This window comes from Sapajus apella, unplaced genomic scaffold (assembly GCF_009761245.1).
Source record: "Sapajus apella isolate SASKATOON/1434 unplaced genomic scaffold, GSC_monkey_1.0 scaffold27, whole genome shotgun sequence".
NCBI classification, from domain to species: Eukaryota; Metazoa; Chordata; class Mammalia; order Primates; family Cebidae; genus Sapajus; species Sapajus apella.
Window position 1 is genome coordinate 9,882,963 of NW_022436967.1, and position 17,416 is coordinate 9,900,378.

At 33.2% G+C, this 17,416-nt stretch overlaps 1 protein-coding gene across 2 annotated transcripts in view; it reads left to right on the forward strand.

Moving 5' to 3' along the window:
• SCLT1 (sodium channel and clathrin linker 1) overlaps nt 1-17,416 on the forward strand; it is a 231,804-nt gene that overhangs the window by 58,957 nt on the left and 155,431 nt on the right. For both annotated transcript variants that reach the window (XM_032292285.1, XM_032292284.1), the window contains exons 3-5: nt 2,064-2,122; nt 2,650-2,722; nt 7,032-7,087. In XM_032292285.1, coding sequence (XP_032148176.1) covers nt 2,064-2,122; nt 2,650-2,722; nt 7,032-7,087 — 188 coding nt within the window. The remainder of the gene's footprint in view (nt 1-2,063; nt 2,123-2,649; nt 2,723-7,031; nt 7,088-17,416) is intronic.

The following is a 17,416-nucleotide window of genomic DNA, read 5'->3' on the forward strand; positions in this document are numbered from 1 at the left end:
ATCTTCTGTATGTAGTTAGTACTTGAATAAAAACAGTTTTGATTAACTTCCTTTCATCTCATTTTCACCATTCTATGCCTCTTTCATGGTATGTCTTTATTCTTATTATTGCTCCTGCTTATTTGCCTGTTTCTTCCTATAACTCTACAATCCATTCAGTGGATAAGGACTATGAATTGTTTGATCATCTTTGTATTATTTACTGTACCTACCATGGGCCCTTGCACATAGTAGATAAATAAGTATTTACAGAGTAAAGATGTCAAAAATTATTAAGTGAAACTTTAGAAATCAGAAGCTTGAGTTATATTTTAAAATTACTTTTTTATATATGTGATCATGAATACTTTCTCCCTTCAAAAAGCCAGAATATTACAGATGCTTTTAGTGATCTCTTTGAACGCCTTTCTTCTCTGTCTTATTTTCTTCTCTCCACCCCTAGAAATAACTTCTTTGTTTTTTATGATATATCTATTTTGATACATATAAATTTAATTTTTACACTACTTATAGAATTCTATCGTATCATTTTTTATTTATTCTGTTAAAAGACATTTTGTTAGCTATGTTTTACAGCAAAGGCTCCACTGGTACAACATGGTACCTCTTGCGTTTAAATGTTTCTCCATACTCCATAGATACTAAATGTCTGGTCATGTTACAAATGCTATACACCTACCTATAAATGCTTGAGTCTATTTCTGGGTTTGCTATACTGTCTTTTAACTTTGCTTATGGTGTCTTTAGCTGTATAGAAGTTTTAAATTTGAATGTTGTAAAATGCATCAGTCTTTCCATTTATAGGTTTTGTTCCTGGTGTCTTCCAGCTAACAAATGTAATTTCGGCAAACAAGCATGGCAGATGCTTCTTGGGGTATTTGTGAACAAAATAGACACAAATTTCTGCAATCATGAAGTTAAGAAAGCATTGTCTAACTCAAGGTCAATAATGCATTTTCTTGCAATCACTGTTAAATTTTAACAATATTTGGATTTTTATCTATAATTTATTTTTCTATTTAGTGTGTGCTGGAATCTAATTTTGTTTTGTTAGCCAATGCTATTTGTTGGATAGCAGTACTTTGTCCATTCAATTATAATTCCTCTTCTTTTATATACCACATGCCTATAAATGCTTGAATCTATTTCTGGGTTTGGTATACTGTTGTATTTGTTACTGTATCTATAGCATACTATTTAAATTGCTGTAGCATTGTGGTGTTTTGCTATGTAATAAGCCAAATTTTTCCCCCTTTCTTTGCTCTTTTCCTTTTTTTTTTTTTTTGGCAAGATTATTTTGGCTGATTTTGCACACTTACCCATTCATGGAACTTTAGGATTTATTTAAGATTAAGTGTTATAAATTATTCTATTGGAACTTCATTTTTCAATGCAATGAAGTTGCAGTGAATTATAGAGAACTGACATACTCAAAATATTGACCGTTGCACACATACATGAATGTTATAGTACCATGTTTAGATTTCCTTTAATATCCTTTAGTAAAGCTTATTTTCTCAATAAGAAAAATTCTCAATTCTTCACTCCCAGATATTGTTTGTCATAGTTGTGCGTAGGATTTTTTTCTATTACATTTTCTCATTATTGCTGGCATATAAAAAAGCTACTGAAATTTTTTTAAGCGTTCATCTTCTGTATGGTAACTTTTAGTGTATTTTCTTACTGGTTCTAATAATTGGTAGATTATACTGAATTTTTAGGTAAATGGCCAAATCGTTTATAAATAATAATAGCCTTGTATCTTGCTTTTCAACCTTTAAATTGTAATTGATATAGATTTCTGGCAGCTATTTTTATCAAATTAAGAAAAATTTCTCAAATTTCTGATTTGCCAGTGGTTTTTGTTATGCATGGGTGTTAAATTTAACAAATACATTTCAATATCAGTTAAGCTTGTTATTTTTTCTTTTTCTCTCATTTTGAATTACATAAATAGATTTTCTAAGGCTGTAAAAATTTAATTGCATTTAATGTTAAATCACTGTCAATTTTGTCTAGAATGATGTGAGAAAACATTTTAAGATGCACATTCTCTGTTATAGAAAGCTGTCTGCAAAGGAGAAGGAGGCGACAGATTTGAAAACCTAGCATTTGACCAAAGGTAAAGTATTACTAGAAAAATATCATTTTCTTAGTTATATTTAATTATCATTAAAACAATTCTTTTAGTATCAGAAATGTTTGTTTATGCTGTTAAGTTTAAATGCTTTGTTCTTGAATTTACAAGAAAAAGCAAGTATTACAGGGTCTATAAAATTAGTTCTCAGTGAGGAACGATTTTACTCTTGTTTCCTCAGGAGATATTTGGCAAACATCTGGAAACATTTTTGCTTGTCACTACTGTGGAAAGTGAGGCTGCTGCTGCCATCTAATGGGTAGAGGCCAAGGATGCTGTTAAACATCCTTCAATGCACAGACTAGCCACCCCACAACAAAGAATTTCTCATCCCAAAGTAGTAATTGTGCAAATAGTTAAAACTCCTGGTTTTGAAAAAAAAGGAAAAGTATTGATTGCGTAGGTAAACTAAACATAAAATTTTTATGTGTAATTTATTTTACTTGTTACATATTTATTAAACTAGATGGAACAGAATATGCTATATCTTTATTGTCTTTTTTTTTTTTTAGGTTTTTAGCTCCTCTTATTACTGAGTATGATAAGCATCTAGAAGAACTAAATGGGCAGCTGAAATATTATCAGGTATGAAATCATAGTTATGAGGCTTTTTAAATATTTTATTATGAAAATAAAAAGTAGCCAAGGTAGGCAGATCAGGAGTTTGAGACCAGCCTGGCCAGCACAGTGAAACCCCATCTCTACTAAAAATACAAAAAATTAGCTGGGCCTGGTGATGTGTACCTATAATCCCAGCTACTTGGGAGGCTGAGGCAAGAGAATCACTTGAACCCAGGAGGCGGAGTTTGCAGCAAGCCAAGATTGTGCCACTGCTCTCCAGCCTGGGTGATAGAGCAAGTCTCTGTCTCAAAAAACAAATTTTTTAATAATAAATAAAAAGTAAAATAGACTTCCTCTTTTTAAAAAGACATTGATGATGAAGACAATATTTGCTGTAACTAACCAATTGATGGTCCTCTGTAAGTGTGTGTGCATGTATATATGTGCATATGTTTAAAGATTCGATTCTAGCTGGATACAGTAGCTCATGCCTATAATCCCAGCACTTTGGGACGCTAAGGTGGGAAGATTTTTTCAGCCTAGGAGCTTGAAACCAGCCTAGGTAACATAGTGAGACCCTATCTCTTAAAAAAAAAAAAAAGTTAGTTGGGTGTAGTAGTGTGCATCTGTGGTCCTAACTACCCAGAAGGCTGAAATGAGAGAATCACTTGAGCCTGGGAGGTTGAGGCTGCAGTGAGCTGTGGTGAAGCCACTGTACTCCAGCTTATTCAACAGAACTGGACCTTGCCTCAAAGAAAAAAGTCAAGATTCTCTTCAGTTTTGTCTTTTAATTCAGTATTTCCTTGCTCTTGCTATCTTGGTTGAAATATTTCTTAGATGCTTAGAGTAATCTCTTAATCTCATTATTTGCTTACATCTCTCTCTCTTTTTTTAACATAAAACTGCCTCTCATCCTTTTAGACCTTCCTTCTTACCTCATTCTATCTGCATGTCCCATTACTTGCAGAATGGATTATCATTTTGGGTCTCAGGGCTGCTTAAACTAGGATGTGTAGTAGGCTTATGGAGAACTAGAATAATAGCACAAAATTGTTTAGGGTACAATTTGAGTTTCAGTCAGCCACATGTTTAGAGTATACCTAATATTTATAATGTGTTTCTTTGATCTGAAAATGTCTTTAACATTTTTCCCTAAAATTTTGACCTTTCTGATACTGGGATAACAATATAATAGAAGTATTTCTTAAATAGAACTTATATGTCTCAAGGTAAGCCTATCAGGAGGCAGTGACCTCTCTTCATTAGAGCTTGAATATACTCATGATTATATTTGATTTAGATTCCAATTCCTGGGTGAATATGGTTGTGGCAAGGGTAGCAGGGTTGGCTTTCATTATTGCAAATGAAAGAGAGTATAATGACTTTATATTAAAGCAACCCAGCCAGGTGTCGTGGCTCACATCTGTAATCCCAGCACTTTGGGGGGCCGAGGCACACAGAATGGTTGAGATCAAGAGTTCCAAGACAAGCCTGGTCAACATAGTGAAACCCTGTCTCTACTAAAAATACAAAAATTAGCCAGGTATGATGGCACACAACTGTAATCCCAGCTACTTGGGAGGCTGAGGCAGGAGAATCACTTGAACCCAGGAGGTGGAGGCTGCATTAAGCCAAGATCATGCCACTGCACTACAGCCTGGGCAAGAGACTCTGTCTCAATAAATAAATAAAATATATTAAAGCACCCCCCAAGACTGATTTTCTCAGAATGGGGCTGTGTGTGTGGCAGACTCTAAGAACTTTCTCCCTTACTTCCATTTCTTTTTATGCATGGGCATGAAGGGATCGTACTGTATACTTTCAAGTGTAGCACATAGTAGGCCCTTAAATATTTAATGAATGACCAAATGCCAGGGCTTATGGGAATAAGATGATTAGAGCTAGCTTAACAATCCCTTATTTATCAATTAATGCATTGATATGTAGTTTTACTAAAAGAACACATAATACATAATACTTCCAATTTATAAAAATAAAGTTAGGTTCTTTTACTGCATTTGGAATTATGTAGGCTTTCATTTCCACGGTTATTTTTCAAATACATAAATGTACAAAGTTGTCTTATAGACTCAAATTTCAAATAAAAGCATTCCATTAAACTTATAGTGTCTGTTTTACCATAAAGTCTTTTCCTGGTCTTTACTGTGTATTTTTTAGCCTGTAGACATTTAAATTTATGACAAGCACAGTAATGTCTTTAAATCTTTCTAGTTGACAATTAAAGGGCAACAGAAAGCTCTCTTTTGCACAAATGATATTTTGCTTTTATTTTTAGGACTAGTGAATCTAAAGTTTCTGCTGAATTTACTCTCTCTAAATTCCTATATTATATTATATTATATTATATACTTTGGTTGTTATAACATAGAATAGCTAATTATCTTGAAATTAGATTCTTTTAAATTTTTATAATCTGATTCATGTATTTCTTTAATCAGCCATTTTACTAAGATGTTTAACTTTGTGTTTCCATTTGGCATTCTTTACCACCAAAGGGTGACCACTGAATTAATTATGAGAAAAATAAACTATGCTAGAAAGCCAAAGAGTCTATGATGATAAAAATAATTGCTCCTTTTTTTAAAGAAAAAAAATGTTGACAGCTAAGAATTGTTGCTTAGAGAGATGTGATTGATTAGGAGGACTAGTTCTTATGACTTTCTGACCTAGTCAAAAAATAGTATATCTCCAAAGCAGGAAAAGTAGCAGTCTAATTCTCTATATGGAAGATTTTCTGCCAGAAAAATGTAAATAGTAGGGAAGAATTTGATGATGTGAGAAATACTATATGGATTTCACTTCCTTCCAAATATAAATATTTTGAAATATTTTACATAAGAAATTTCTAGTGTGAATATTATGATCCATCTTTGGTCTTAGCTAGTGAATATATATCTTACATAATTATTTAGGAGTAATAAATACTCTTTAAGGTTTTGCAACTTTTAAAGATCAATTTATTGACTGCAGTGAGCTGCAATCATGCTCTCACCTTCTAGCTTAGGAAACAGTGAGACCCCATCTCAGGAAAAAAACAAAAAAGATCAATTCCTTTAAAAATTATAAAATTAATATAATTGCTACAATAAATCCAAACCTCTTGCCATGGCATTTTCAAAACCCTGTACCTCTCTTTCCAATTTTATCTCTCACTATATCACTCCATATATGGTCAGTGCTTAATTATGTGGTAGTGAATTAATTCATGTTGGTTTATTTGTGTGTGTTTCAGGCATAATGGAGACCTTGGAAAATTCACCTTTCAAACCAAATTTATAGTTAGAATTTGCTTTTGCTGATCTCCTAGACCAAGCTGCCTTGATCTTCTCTGGTTGAAAGGGAGAGAAAAAGGCTTGGAGAACTGCCTGTTCCACCCATCCCTTGAAAGGTGTACTCTAGGATTAGCTTCTCTCCATTAGCCTAGGAAGCACAATCAAGACTAATACACAATCATAAATTGATTACAGTTTTAAGTGAGATTTTTGCATCCTTTTACATGTAAATTCAGGGTTCGTTTTTTTTTCCTGCTCTACACTTGCTCATTCAGACTTACTAAGAGTTGACTACTTATTTTCTGCTATTTTGTTTTTACTCATATTTTCACCTACTTTAAATTCTCGTCCTTTTCTTTTCAAATCCTAACATCTTTTACTCCTTCAGAGAGCATTAATCAGACCTTCATTTAATTCCCTTTCTAGTGTACATTTTATTCTTCCTTGTATTTTAGTTAGGGTTTGTTTTGGTTTTTTTTCCATCCTTCCTACTATTTTTCAGTGAGCCTGTCTGTTTACCTTAGCAGCTTTGTATGGTACAGAGAGTTTAGATAGTTAATGAAGGTGGTGAATTAATGACTCCTAAAAAAGACCTCCATTTTCTTCTTTATTGTTAGCATTTTACCTTTCGGAATACTAGAAAAATATGTATGCTTATATGGACTTCACCTAAACTGAGGTGAGGTAACTAAGATATACATTCAAGATAAAGGAACCATCTGGTATTTGTTATAGTGATATACTGAGGAATATCTTTCATTTGTTTTTCACAGCTACAGATCATAGGAATTACATTTATAAATATTTCTCACTATGTTACATAAAATATTTCTATTTTATTTATATTCTATTTAAAATAAATGTTTTATTGTGTTCTGTGTGTTAACTGTCCATATTAATTATCCCTTGTTAGAAATAAAGAATAAGTCTTTCTTATCTGTAGACTAGTGTCAGAATCTGATTGCTTACATGAGTGGTCTACTTAATGGGGATCTAATTGTCTGGAAAATGTATTGCCACACCATATTTTATTCTTTCAGAAACAGGTGGGTGAGATGAAACTACAACTTGAAAATGTCATCAAGGAAAATGAAAGGTAAATCAATTAACTATTGGTTCTATCTTTTATCATTGTCTCAGATTAATTTTTTTGTTATTTGATATTTGATAGCTATAGTATTAATGGTTAAGAATGTGGATTCTGTGGGGGGTGGGGAAAAAAAAGAAAAAAATAATAAAGAATGTGGGGCCTGATTTCTGTTTGACTCCAGGCTCGATTACTGATTAGTTGTGTGACCCTGGACAAGTTACTTCCCTTTCTGCATTAGTTTCCTCTACTGTAAATCAGAGGTAGTAATAGAACCTGTTTCATGGGGCTGACTGTAAGGGATAAAGTAAGTGCTTGGAGTAGGATACAAAATAAGCACCTTATAAATATTAGCAATCAATAGTGTAGTGTATAATATGTATGTATGTTAGAAAAACATATTGATAAAATGAAAACTTGTTAAAATATTACCAATACTGGTGCATTTATCCATGTTTTTCTTCTATTTCCCATTCTTCCCTATCTCTCTGCCAGAGATAAGCACTATCTTGAATTTCATATTTATTATTCCCTTGCTTTTACAGTTTTTTATAAGTGTGTGTATCTCCAAACAATGTACTGTTTGGTTTTACATTTTTAAAGAATATAGAAAAATGCTATAGTCTAATGTTCTGAGACTTAATTTTTTTTTTTTTTTTTTTTTTGTGAGACGGAGTTTCGCTCTTGTTGCCCAGGCTGGAGTGCAATGGCGCGATCTCGGCTCACCGCAACCTCCGCCTCCTGGGTTCAGGCAATTCTCCTGCCTCAGCCTCCTGAGTAGCTGGGATTACAGGCATGCGCCACCATGCCCAGCTGATTTTTTGTATTTTTAGTAGAGACGGGGTTTCACCATGTTGACCAGGATGGTCTCGCTCTCTTGACCTCGTGATCCACCCGCCTCGGCCTCCCAAAGTGCTGGGATTACAGGCTTGAGCCACGCGCGACTTAATTTTTTTATCAATAACATACACAAGTGCAAGAGTTTCAAGGAAGAAAGTTGCTGGATTATAGGCTATGTGAATTTCAATTTTGCGATATAACATCAACCTAATTTCCAAAGTAGCTATACCAATTTATATTCTTACCAGTGATATTTATGAGTTTATATTGATCCATATCTTTTAATATCTGTACTCTTGTCAGGCTTCGTGAATTTCAATTTTGCGATATAACATCAACCTAATTTCCAAAGTAGCTATACCAATTTATATTCTTACCAGTGATATTTATGACTTTATATTGATCCATATCTTTTAATATCTGTACTCTTGTCAGGCTTCTTAATTTTTATCATTTTGACTTAAATTTTTTTTATAGTTTTAATTTGCATTTTCCTGAATACCAATGTTGTTGACCATTTTTTATGTTTATTTACCCATGTGGTTTTCTTTTCTCATAAAATGGTTGTTCATATATTTTCTCCATTTCTACTTAGCTTTTCTTTATTAAATTGTCAAAGTACATTATGTGATCTGTATTCTGAAAGTCTGTTGATGTGCTCATCAGTCTCAATGCAATAAACAATAACCATTCTAGAAATTTCAAATAAGAAAGGACTTAATTCACTTACATTTAAGTGCTACTAAATCATTGGTTTTACAGTTACACCTCAGATACTATAATCTTGAGGTCAAGAATTTATGGTGCTACCACCATCTCTATTGCTACCATGGCAGCATGATTTCCATAAAGCCAGAGAGTTGATACTGGAAAAAGGGCCATAGGATATTGACAAGAGACATTTGTGTCTATCCACTTTTGCTTACCAGCCGCCATATCAACAGAAAAATGGTCTCAGCTCACTTCTGCCTTCTATATCTCCCTTAAATGCTTCTCACTGGTAAAATTTTAATCTTATCCACAACTTCAGCTGGAAGACATCTGGGAAATGTAGCTTTAGACTTTCTACCCCTGTGACAGAGGCCAGAATATGGAAAGGGATGGAAATAAATAATGAGCACCAGTGGTTCATACAACACACTCCATAATAGGTGTTTCAAATGTATATTCCCAGATTGTGGTGTGTTTGGTGAACAGAATTTTTTTTCTTGTTTTTTTTTTTCTTAAAGTATTTGAATCTCTCACTTTCTCCTGTGGTTATTGTTCTTCGTATCTCCTTTATGAAGTCCTTTCTCAGTCTAACGTAATAGAGATCTTCTCTTATATTTGCTACTAAAAAATGTTTAAAGCTTTTCCATACCAAGTTTCTTAACTTTAACCCGTAATATTCACATAATTGGACTGAACTCTGAAACATCTTTTTTTGTTGACTTTTAACTAGACTAAACATCCAAAATTTTTTGAGTTCTAAATTTATTCAAAACATGGGCTCTTTTAAAGTTTGACATTCTTTTGTTTGCATTCTTCTATATTATATAGTAATTTTATTTTTATTTTAGTGTAGCTATATTTAAATTAATACCTGGAGTTTCTTAAAATTACATAGCACACCCATGGAATTGTCTTGCCTTTGACTATTACATTATTTTCTCTCTTCCTTGTATTTTCTATTAGTTCTCTTTCCTTCTAATTTCCAAAAATGTCGTATATTTAAGCTGTCAGTGTTTACTGAAGTGTAAAATAAACTAAATCTTTTAATTAGGCTTTTACTTTTTCTCATTTATTTTTTTCCCATGGGAAATTTTTTTAGTCTAAACTTTTTATGATTTACTATTCTTTTCCAAAATACTTAGGAAGCAGGAATATGCTCTTCCTAGTAAAGAATATTATAAATATTTCTGAATCACCAATATACTTAGATAAAGCTTGTATTTTAATGTGCTGAGAATAGACAAGGTATTTTATGGTTGAGATAATCATTTAATTGTTTCCTATTTTGGACTTTATATTATTCTTTTCACATCCAGATCTTTTGAAGCCAGTTCTTAAAATCTACCTTCACCTATTTAATAGTAATATTGCCATGTCTCATGAATATGTTTATTCCTAGTACAATAGGAAAGTGTGAAAAAATATATTCTAAGCTTATTAAAAACACTTTTGTTAACTTGAAAGTGTTATCAGGTTTTAAAGTCAACTCTACTAATTATGTCATTAGGAAACATCCTACTTTTAATTATATGTTGCAGCTAAGGACTACAAAATCAAAAGAATTTATTATTATTTTTTTTTTTTTTTTTTAGGCTGGTCAAGAATTTATTATTTTTAAGGAAAATGCCTTAAAATATATATACAGGGACAGGTCTAAATAATGGAAGCTAGCAATGACATGAATTATGTAATAGTGTACAATTTCATATTACTGAGTTTTGGAAAAATTTTAATACTTACATTTGTATACCAGAGTATATTATCTGAGAATTTACTAAAATAGGAAATAATGAAGTCATTTTACAAAAATCAGACCGAGGAAAAGGTAAAAAAAAATACATATTTTATTATTAGTATCTCATTCTCTCTCCCATTTTTAAATCCTTGAAACGTATATCATGTTGAGAATATAGAGGTTTTTGTTTTGTTTTGCTTTTCCTTGTTTCTTTCTCAATACTATTTTTTTCTCCTCTCATAGCTTTCCAGAGGAAGGAAATTAAGATAATTGAATGAATACATGTGCAGCATTTTCTGATACTAAGTAAATACAAAGTAAATTTTATTGTTGTCATTTTTTATTTTTCTATTGAGGGTATGGAAGACATCATCTGTTCCCAGTACAAGAGCTGTTTTTTTCCTTCATACATAGTCACATAACCCTGATTTTGTTCCAATAGCAATGTGCTTAGGGAGAATGAGCTTCTTCCACAACCTGAGATAATAAATCATTGACCTAAACCAGGTTTTATGTCTTTTTGCCAGGAATTGGCTTGGAAGTGGACATGTGACCTAGTTTTAGGCAATGAGATATAAAGGAAAAGCCTGTTGTGGAGCTTCTGAAAAAGCTTTTTCTCTTTGATAAGAGGAGAGAGGGGAAAAAGAAAGCTTTCCCTTTTTCCTGCTCCTTGTCATTTTGAAAAGTGATGTGTGAAGCTGCTATAGCCATTTTTTTAACTATGTGCATAGATATCAGCAACACAAGAAGAATAAAAGAATAGAAACATGAGGAAACATTTGCAAAGTCCTTAAATGACATTATTGAGCTGGTGAAGCAAATCTGGAACTATATGCTTTCTAACTTCATATTAGGTGAAGTAAGAAAATATTTATTCACAACTATTGAGTGATTACTAAATGTCAGGCACCATTTAAGGCTTTGAGATACATTAGTGAATAAAATAGAAATGACTATTCTCATTTATTTGTTGGATATTTTATTACCTGTAGCCAAAGCGTACTGATAAAGTGGTTTAATTACATCTGTCAGGGGTTCACAAACTATAGCTTGTGGGCCAATTCTGGACTGCCACATCTTTTTGTAAATAAAATTTATTGGATCACAGCCATGCTTATTTATTAAATATCGTCTATGGCTGCCTTGCTTTATGTGATTATGAAGTTGAATAGTCGTGACAGAGATTGAATGGCTCACAAAACCTAAAATATTTATTTACTCTCTGGCCCGTTACAGAAAACATTTACTAATCCTTGATACATGCAATGTTCTTTCACAGCAGAATCTCTTAAACTAGTCTTTAACAGTCACTAAAAGGATTTTTTGAAATTTAAAACTATCTAAAGATATTTATTTAGTCATATATATATATACATATATACACACATACATATGTATATATACGTATATATATATACACATATATACACACATACATATGTATATATACGTATATGTATATATATATATATATATATATATATATATAGCTTTAGAACACAAAATCATAAAACCTCAACAAGATTGTAAAGTTAGTATTTAGTACCTAAAGTGCTTAATATATGAAGCTAGTATGTAGTGATATTTGGCATATTGTTATTTTTTTCTTTTCTGATAGCCTGATATTTATTTTTTTAAGATTACAACTAAATATGATATAGATTTAAATGGCATTATAAAATGGAATTATTTAAGCACTTATTTTTTATTAATGTGCTCTTATAATTTGACTAATGATAATCAATAGTATGATATTACATTTGATTTTACTTTTCCTAATTATGCCATTCATGTGTGCTGACAATATCCTATGAATACAATATAGTAAATGTTTATTACGTATTTGAAATTTGGGAAGGAGTTCATGTATATACTTATAAAAACAATAATAAAGCCAATATTTTTCACTGCTGGCCCAGAAAATGTTATTCTCCTCCCTTTAAATTGATTTGTTTAGATAATTTCAGAAGATGTATTATGAATGTTTTATCTATTCTTGGGTGAAAAAAGAGAAAGGAAATCTCTGAGATTACATGGTCAACGCCACTGTTCTGGTGCTATTCGAAATCATTATATTGTGAAGAAGACCATTCCCCAAAGCCCACCAGAATCCTATCTGCCTAAGCTTTAACTATAAAGTTTTAAATATATATTTTTAATAGTATCCTGAAAATCTAGAACTAAACTGGTTTCTCTGTCTCTGTTTATAACTGAGTTTATGTTTTTGTATTTATATATGTATAGACCACTCATCAAACTCCCTTTTGTTACTATTCTTTAGTCACTCTCACCTTACATTTGCGTCTTTAAACATGGTAAACTAGTTTCAACCTGAGGACCTTTTACATGTTTCCTCTGCCTTGAATGCATTTCTCCAGAGCTGCCCGGGACTGGACTTTTCATCCAGTCTCTTATCAGGAAGGCATTCCTCACCACATTATCTAGCCCTGTTCTTCCCAATCCCTTCCTTCTTTCATTTTTCTATTATCCAATTTTATTTTATTTAGAGTACTTTATTACTACTTGAATTCTTTTTTTTTTAATTTTACTTTAAGTTCTAGGATACATGTGCAGAACATGCAGGTTTGTTACATAAGTATGCATGTTCTATGGCGGTTTACTGCATCTGTCAACTCATCACCTAGCTTTTAAGCCTCTCATACATTAGATATTTGCCCTAATGTTCTCTCTCCCCTTAATCCTCATCCTCCGCTGTAGGCCTTGGTGTGTGATGTTCCCCTTCCTGTGTCCACGTGTTCTCATTGTTCAGCTCCCACTTGTGAGTGAGAACATGAGGTGTTTGGTTTTCTGTTCCTGTGTTTGAGAATGGTGGCTTCCAGCTTCATCCATGTCCCTGCAAAGGACTTGAATTCATTCTTTTCTATAGCTGCATAGTATTCTGTGGTGTATATGTGACATATTTTCTTTATCTAGTCTGTCATTGATGGGCGGTTGGGTTGGCTCCAAGTCTTTGTATTGTGAACAGCGCTGCAGTAAACATACGTGTGCATGTGTCTTTATAGTAGAATGGTTTGTAATCTTTTGGATATATACACAGTAATGAGATAGCTGGGTCAAATGAAATTTCTGGTTTTAGATCCTTGAGGAATCACCCCACTGTCTTCCACAATGGTTGAACTAATTTTCACTCCCACCAACAATGTAAAAGTGTTCGTTTCTCCACATCCTCTCCAGCACCTGTTTCCTGACTTTTTAATGGTTGCCATTCTAACTGATATTGTGATTTTGATTTGCATTTTTCTAATGACCAGTGATGATGAGCTTTTTTTCATATGTTTGTTGGCCGCATAAATGTCTTCTTTTGAGAAGTGTCTGTTTATATCCTTTACTCACTTTTTGATGGGGTTGTTTGTTTTTTTTTCTTGTAAATTTGTTTAAGTTCCTTGCAGAATCAATATTAGACCTTTGTCAGATGGGTAGCTTGCAAAAATTTTCTACCATTTTGTAGATTGCCTGTTCACTCTGATGATAGTTTATTTTACTGTGCAGAAGTTCTTTAGTTTGATTAGATCCCATTTGTCAATTTTGGCTTTTGTTGCCATTGCTTTTGGTGTTTTAGTCATAAAATCTTTGCCCATGCCTGTGTCCTGAATGGTATTGCCTAGGTTTTCTTCTAGGGCTTTTATGGTTTGGGGTTTTACATTTAAGTCTTTAATCCATGTTGAGTTAATTTTTATATAAGGTGTCAGGAAGGGGTTCAGTTTCTGTTTTCTGCACATGGCTAGCCAGTTTGCCCAACACCATTTATTAAACAGGGAATCCTTTCCCCATTGCTTGTTTTTGTCAGGTTTCTCAAAGATCAGGTGGTTGTAAATTTGTGGTGTTATTTCTGAGGTTGCTGTTGTGTTCCCTTGATCTCTATATCTGTTGTGGTACCAGTCCCATGCTGTTTTGGTTACTGTAGTCTTGCAGTATAGTTTGAAGTCAGGTAACTTGATGCCTCCATCTTTTTCTTTTTGCTTAAGATTGTCACCAGCTTTGTTCTTTTTGTTTACAATTGTCTTGGCTATATGGGCTCTTTTTTGGTTCTGTATGAAATTTATAGTGGTTTTTTCCTAATTCTGTGAAGAAGGTCAACAGTAGCTTGATGTGAATAGCATTGAATCTACAAATTACTTTGGGCATTATGGCCATTTTCACAATATTGATTCTTCCTATCCATGACTATGGAGTGTTTTTCCATTTGTTTGTGTCCTTTCTTATTTCCTTGAGCAGTCGTTTGTGGTTCTCCTCGAAGAGGTCCTTACATCCCTTGTAAGTTGTATTCCTAGGTATTTTATTCTCTTTGTAGCAATTGTGAATGGGAGTTCACACATGTTTTGGCTCTCTGTTTGTCTATTGTTGGTGTATAGGAATCCTTTGATTTCACACATTGATTTTGTATCCTGACACTTTGCTGAAGTTGCTTATCAGCTTAAGGAGATTTGGGGCTTAGACAGTGGGGTTTTCTAAATATACAATCATGTCATCTACAAACAGAGACGGTTTGACTTTCCCTCCTCCTATTTGAATACTCTTTCTTTCTTTCTTTCTTTCTCTTGCCTGATTGCTCTGGGCAGAACTTCCAATATTATGTTGAATAGAAGTGGGGAGAGAGGGCATCCTTGTCTTGTGCCAGTTCCAGCTTTTGCTCATTCAATGTGATATTGGCTATGGGGTTGCCATAAATAGATCTTATTATTTGGAGAAATGCTCCATCACTACCTAGTTTATTGAGAGTTTTTAGCATGAGGGGATGTTGAATTTTACCAAAGATCTTTTCTGCAACTCTTGAGATAAATATGTGGTTTTGTCATTGGTTCTGTTCATGTGTTGAATTACATTTATTGATTTGTGTATGTTGAACCAGCCTTGTATCCTAGGGATGAAGCTGACTTTATTGTGGTTGATAAAATTTTTGATGTGCTGCTGGATTTGGTTTGCCAGTATTTTACTGAGGATTTTTGCATCAATGTTCATCGGGGATATTGGCCTGAATGTTTTTTTTTTTGTTGCATCTCCACCAGATTTGGGTATCAGGATAATGCTGGCCTCATAAAATGAGTTAGCTAGTAGTACCTCTTTTTCTATTGTTTGGATAGTTTCAGAAGAGAATGGTACTAACTCTTCTTTGTACCTCTGGTAGAATTTGGCTGTGACTCTGTCTGGTCCTAAGCTTTTTTGATTAGTAGCCTATTAATTACTACCTCAGTTTTAGAACTTGTTGTTGGCCTATTTAGGGATTGAACTTCTTCCTGGTTTCATCTCAGGCAGGTGTCCAGGAATTTATCAACTTCTAGATTTTCTAGTTTATTTGCATAGAGATGTTTATAGTATTCTCTGATAGTAGTTTGTATTTCTGTGGGGTATCAGTGGTGATATCCCCATTATCATTTTTTTATTGTGTCTGTTTTATTCTTCTCCCTTTTTTTCTTTATTAGTCTAGCTGGTGGTTCATCAATTTTGTTACTCTTTTCACAAAACCAGCTCCTAGATTCATTCATTTTTTGAAGGGTTTTTCTTTCTTTTTTTTGAAGAAAGAGAAAAAGAAAGAAAAAAAAGAATTTAAAAAAATGAAGGAGAGAGAGGAAGAGGAAGAGGGAGAGAGAACAGGGGTGTTGCTTTATTGTCTGGGCTAAAATGCAATAAAATGGGTATGCCTATAATTGTGCTTAATAATAGAGACGTGGAAAAAAAATGAGGGAAGAAAATAACAAACAAGCAACCAACCATTATTTCATTTAAACCTGTATGTAGGTGTGATGTGGTACTGATAAGAGTGTATATTTTGTGTATTTAAAGTGGAGAGTTCTATAAATGTTAATTAAGTTTACTTCTTCCGGATCTGAGTTCAAATCCTGGATATTGTTGTTAATTTTCTGTCTCATTGATCTATCTAATATTGATGTTGAAGTCTCCCACTATTATTGTGTGGGAGTCTAAGTCTCTTTATAAGCCTTATATATCTGGGTATTCCTGTATTGGGTGTGTATATATTTAGGATCTTTAGCTCTTCTTGTTTCATTGATCCTTTTATCATTATGTAATATCCTTCTTTGCTTCTTATGATCTTTGTTGCTTTGAAGTCTATTTTATCAGAGGCAAAAATTGCAACTCCTGTTTTTTATTCATTTATTTATTTTTGCTCTCCATTTGGTTGGTAAATCTTTCTCCATCCCTTTGTTTTGAGTCTTTGGGTATCTTTGCACGTGAGATGGGTCTGGATGAAGCATACCAATGGGCTTTGGCTTTTTTTGCCTGTCTGTGTCTTTGGATTGCGGGATTTAGTCGATTTAAATTTAGGATTAATAATAATATATGTGAGTTTAATACTGCCATTTAATGTTAGCTGGCTGTTTTGCCCATTAGTTGATGTAAATTCTTGATTATGTTGATGCTCTTTACTTTTTGGTATTTTTTAGAACAACTGATACTGGTTGTTCTTTTCTATGTATAGTGGTTCTTTCAGAAGCCCTTGTAGAGCTGGCCTGGTGGTGATGAAACCTCTGAGTGCTTGCTTGTTCACAAAATATTTTATTTTTCCTTCACTTATGAAGCTTAGTTTGGCTGGATGTAAAATTCTGGATTGAAAGTTCTTTTCTTTAAGGATATTGAATATTGGCCCCCACTCTCTTCTGGCTTGTAGGGTTTCTGCTGAGAGATCTGCTGTGAGTCTGATAGGCTTTCCTTTATGGGTAACCTGATCTTTCTCTCTGGCTGCCCTCAGTATTTTCTCCTTCATTTCAACCCTGGTGAATCTGACGATTATGTGCCTTGAGGTTGGTCTTCTTGAGGAATATCTTTGTGGTGTACTCTGTATTACCTGGAGTTGAATATTGTCCTGCCTTGCTAGGTTGGGAAAGTTTTCCTGAATAATATCCTGAAGCATATTTTCCAGCTTGGATTGATTCTCTTCGTTACATTCAGGTACACCTATCAAACGTAGATTAGGTCTTTTCACGTAGTCCCATAATTCTTGGATACTTTGCTCGTTCCTTTTTATCCTTTTTTCTCTAATCTTGTCTTCTTGTTTTATTTTATTAGGTTGGTCT